Source organism: Malurus melanocephalus, unplaced genomic scaffold, assembly GCF_030028575.1.
Source record: "Malurus melanocephalus ecotype Western Australia unplaced genomic scaffold, MMel_1.1 scaffold_4147, whole genome shotgun sequence".
In the NCBI taxonomy this organism is placed as follows: domain Eukaryota; kingdom Metazoa; phylum Chordata; class Aves; order Passeriformes; family Maluridae; genus Malurus; species Malurus melanocephalus.
In genome coordinates this window covers 1-4,628 of record NW_026627379.1, presented here as the reverse complement: position 1 = coordinate 4,628, position 4,628 = coordinate 1, and the positions used below count along the sequence as shown (strand labels likewise).

The 4,628-nt window shown below is 64.4% G+C and overlaps 1 protein-coding gene across 2 annotated transcripts; it reads right to left on the bottom strand.

Moving 5' to 3' along the window:
- Positions 1–6: 6 nt before the first annotated feature.
- On the bottom strand, positions 7–3,319 carry LOC130588293 (leucine-rich repeat and calponin homology domain-containing protein 4-like). Of its 2 annotated transcripts, XM_057389230.1 has the most exons (15): positions 3,081–3,319; positions 2,446–2,590; positions 2,245–2,371; positions 2,042–2,147; positions 1,815–1,951; positions 1,668–1,741; positions 1,491–1,587; positions 1,347–1,404; positions 1,215–1,261; positions 1,080–1,126; positions 921–998; positions 728–767; positions 530–620; positions 399–445; positions 7–293 (listed from the first exon to the last, which is right to left on the bottom strand). In XM_057389230.1, exons 1-15 carry the CDS (start codon positions 3,274–3,276, stop codon positions 168–170), a joined length of 1,416 nt encoding a protein of 471 aa, XP_057245213.1. In that variant the 5' UTR covers positions 3,277–3,319; the 3' UTR covers positions 7–167. The 2 variants fall into 2 exon arrangements, with proteins under 2 accessions (XP_057245213.1, XP_057245214.1); XM_057389231.1 differs by lacking the exons at positions 7–293; positions 399–445 and having other exon boundaries at positions 606–652.
- Positions 3,320–4,628: the final 1,309 nt, after the last annotated feature.

Sequence of the window (4,628 nt, the reverse complement as noted above, 5' to 3'; positions counted from 1 at the left end):
GGGGATTTGTGGGGTTTAAAAAGGCGTTCAGGGAGGGCAGAGGAACTGAGGAGTTCTGAAGGGGATTCTGAAGGTTTTAGAAGGGTCAGGTGGGTGTTTTAGGGGTTCAGAGGTGTGTTTTGGGGTCAGGGGGATGTTTTTGGGGTTCTGGAGGTTGTGGGGAGGTTTCAGGGAGGTGTTTTGGGGGTGTTTTCACTCACAGCCCAGGGGCGCAGCCGGGCAGCCACGCGGCCGAGCAGCTCCGAGTCCCCCAACTCATCGGGAAGCCTCAACTGCAGCAGCGCCTCGAGGCTCTGTGAGGGTGGGGGACAACAGCAGGGACCCCTCCCCAAAATGTGGAACAGAGCTCCAACAACTCCCTCCCCCAAAATAAACAGGGAGGGGATGGGATTTGTTACCTGGCGCATTTCGGCGATCAGCTCCCGCTTGTCGGGGTCTGGGGGTGCTGTGGTGAAATTTGGGGAGGGGTCAAACACTGGTGGGGCACTGGAGGAGGGGACAAAGGGGGGGGTCGTGTCTCGTGTCCTACCTGGCTTGGTGGCACTGTGAGAGGAGGAGGGGCTGAGTAAGGCCCTGGGTTTTGTGGGGGTAGAGGAGGGGCCAGGGGCTTCATCGGGGTCCTGGGGGCAATGAAGACTCCTGTTAATTAGGGCTGAGCGTAGGAGAAGGGGTAATCAAGACCCGTGTTAATTAGGACTGAGCCTAACGATGTCACCCAGGTCCTCACCGGCATGGGCGCTGTCCGGGTGGGTCTCTGGGGGCTGATCCTGTAGGGGGGCGAGAGCAGCCAGTGCCCATTCCTGCTCCCATTCCCAACATCCCAAATCCACCCCAATCCCTGTCCCAGTCTCCATCCCCAATTTCCAACCCCAAATCCATCGTCCCAGCCCCAGTTCCCAATCCCAAACCCCCCTCAGTACCTGTCCTGACTCCTCTCCCTCTCTCTCTCCCTCCACACCTCCAGGTTCTTGGGGCGTCGCCGGCAAGTGGAGCTCACCCTGGGGGGAGRAGGGGGTCAAAACCYCCCCAAATTCCCCAAACCCTCCCTGAACCCCCCAAAACCTCCCCAAGACCCTCACCCGACTCTCCTGGGGGTGTCACCTCTCAGGGTGTGGCTCTGCTGCTCCTGGGGGACGAAGGGGAGGACAGGATTTTGGGAGGAAAAACCCCAGAATTTGAGGAGGGGATCAGAGAGGGGKTGGGGGTGACGTCACCTCAGGAGAGGGCTCCTCCTCGAGCTGCTCCGGATCGCTGTCACCAGCTGTGGGGACAATGGGGTTGGCCTGCAGTCCCCACGAGGTGACAGAAGGTCCTGGGGGTGTTTTTGGAGCTCCCACCCCCCTCACCTGCCCCACCGTGCATCTCCCTGTGCTGCCGCGACGGCTCCGAGGACTCATCCGTGGACTGAAACAGCGCCAAAAGGTGGGGAATGAGGTTGGGGAATGCTTCAAAATTCCCCTTAACGCCCCCMAAAACCCCCCAAATCGCACCTCATTCCCTGACCAGCGCTTGCTGCCGCTGTCGACRCTGTGGAAACCGGAGTCCAGCCCTCCCCGCTGCCGCAGGGGACACGGCTCGTCCGGGGGGCTGCAGGGTTCAAACAGGGGTGAGAMACCCCAAAAAACCCCATAAAGTGGGGTTCCCTCTCTTTGAGCCCCCCCTTTTACCATGGTGTGGCAGGCTGGGTGGCAGCTTCGGCTTCCAGGTATTTGAAGATGTGGACTTTGCCCTTCAGACATATCTGGGAGAGGGGGGCACAGGGGGATCAGGTGGAGTTTTTGGGGGATTGGGGAGATCCCCGGGCCCCCCCTCACCTGGGCAGGGGGGAACTGGAGGGGGTTGTTGTCCGCGAGCAGGATTTGGAGGTGCCGGAGCCGCCGGAAACAGCGCGGAATCGCAACCACCCGGTTGCAGGAGAAATCCAGCCGGACCAGGGGTAATTCTGAGATCTCTGGTGGGGTGGGAGGGGGACACAGACACACGGGATCAACAACGCGACCTTCCCAAAGCGGCTGGAACCACCTCCCAATCCTTCACGCACCCTCGGGCAGCGCCACGAGCTGGTTCCGCCGCACGTTCAGGTCCCGCAATGCCCGCAGCTGCCCCAGCCCCGGCGGCAGCGATCGCAGCCGGTTACAGCTGACATCCTGCGGGGAAAAACGGGGGCAAAACGGGGCAAAACGGGGGTCAGGGGGGTGTCTCCAAAACCTCCGAGGGGCTCAACCCCCGTCTCCCGGCGCTCACCAGCTGCCGCAGCGTTCGCAAGGCACCGAGGTTCGGGGGCAGCTGAGCCAGGCGGTTGTTGCTGGCGTTGAGGACGCGCAGGGGCAGGAGGCAGAGGCAGGCGGGCAGAGAGCTCAGCTGGTTGCGGCTGTGAGGAGCAGAGTGAAATCACGGGGAGCTGCCGGACCATCCAAATCCCCTCCTGTCGGGGCTGGGCCGTACCTGAGATCCAGGTGAGCCAGGGCCTGCAGGTTGGCGATGGCCGGGGGGACGCTGCGCAGGCAGTTGTGGTACAGGCTGAGTCCCTCCAGCGAGAACAGGCGGCAAGCGGCCTCTGGCACCTCCCCGAAACGGTTCCGGGACAGGTCTGGGGGGAGGAGGGGGACACGCGGGGACATGCGGGACAGGGACGGGGACCCATAGGGACGGGGGACCCCCAGGGAACCGGACGGATAGGGACAAGAGATCTCCGGGGATAGGGAGTGACAGGGATAAGAGAGGGGGGGACTAAGCGGGACAAAGATCTCCTCGGTATAAGGACAGGGGACGCAGATCCCCGGGGACAGGGGTGTTGATGCAACCCCAACCGCCCCGTCCGCGGACCCAGAGCCGCCTAAGGCTGATGCCCTCCTCCACTCTGCGAGGGGTAAATTGAGGCAGCCGGACCGCCCGGACCAGGCGCTCCGGCTCCTCCCGTCCCGGCGCCTCCGCGCCCACCTCCGGCACCGCCCGCGGGCTCCAGGAGGCTCCGAGGAAGGCGGGGAACCCGCAGCTCGCCCTTGGCGGGGGGAAGCACCCCAAGTGACCCCGGGGTGTGGGGAAGGGTCCGGGTTCCTGCCCCGGGGCCGCGGCCTCACCGGCCTGTGTGGTGTCGCTGAGATCCCAGCGCCGCGCCGCCGCCGCCGGGAAGGAGCGCAGCCGCCGGCCGGCCAGACTGAGAGTGCCGGAGGCCTCTGCTTCTTCCAGGGCGCGCTCGGTGCCGGCTCCTCCGGGCAGGCGGCCCAGCGCCGGCGGCAGCTCAGCCGTGACGGCCCCCGCCGCCCCCGTGGCCATGGCGGGCACGGAGCTCCGCTCGCAGCGGCCGCCGCTGTCGGACTGAGCGTCGGTCGCTTCCGGGCCCCACAAGGGGGGCGGGGCCAGCACCGCAGCCAATCAGAACAAGGGGCGCACAGGGAGGCGRCCAATCGGACAGGGTTAGCGRGGGCGCWGCTRGCAGAGTGCGGAAGTTTTCTTTTTGASTGACAACAACAAAGACCAATAAYCATCGAGCTGTGAGGGGTGTGCGCGCCAASCGCAGCCAATCACAGCTGAYGCWCAATTCTGACCAATCGCGAGSGAAAGGGCGGAGCTCGTTGCCGGGCAACGGCCCCTTATATTTGTGCCGTATCGTCCAATCRTATTTGAGGTGGCGGGAGCGAGGCCCGTGATTGACGTGTAACCCAACCAATCGCGTTTAAAGCAACGACGCAGCTCCGSGAATGGGCGGGGCATGGCGRCTCCACCAATTRGGASCGATAGCKATGATTGACAGGAACGGARGGCGAAAGGGAGCCAATCAGAAGAAAGKCGTGGCAGMGGTAAGCCACGCCCCCGGCGTTCTTGGAAACCGCGCCCACCGTGGCCACGCCCCGGCCACACCCCTTATTAAAACTCCGCCTTCCGCTGCCTCTTAAAGGAGCCGCACCATTTAAAGGGGAGGTCACAGGAAGGTCCCTSTTCATTTTGGGGAGCCCCACCCCGAGTTGGAAGCAAGGGCGGGGTCCCCACAGCCCCTTCAGTCGCACATTCCAGCTCTGCACCCCTTTATTTGCATATGTGCGGGGCGAGCCCCCCCAAATCCCGGCGGTCCGGGGGGGCTGGGGAGGGGTCTCAGGGGTTCCCCCGGCACGGCTTCTTGCTGAGGTTCCCCAAAATCTGCTGCTGTTGTGGGCGGTAAGGCACGACAAAGGCGTCGGGGGGCAGCAGGGCCCCTCCATCYCCCGCCAGCTGCCCCATCAGGACATAGCTGGAGCCTGGAAGRGAATTGGGGAGGGGGCTGTCAGCACCTGGAGGGTCACAGAAACACTGCCCAACCCCCCAAAAAACCCTGCCGGGCACACCCACCTTTCTTGAGCACGGGGCAGAGGCGACACGGCAGCTGCAGCCGCAGCGTGGCCCCCTTGGCGGGTTGGGGGACCCCCAGGCCCCCCGATTTGTAGAGACTCAGGACGGACACCACGGCCCAGCCCGGCTCCTGGGGGGGACCTCGCGACACCGATTTCACYGTCCCCGTCAGCACTGGAGGCACAGGAAGGGGCGGGGGGGAGGGGGTCAGGCACCCCTGAAACCTCAGACACCCCTGAGAGTGGGGGTTTGGGGGACCCCAACCTCCCCTTCCCTTCCCGACCCTATTTTGGGGCACTACC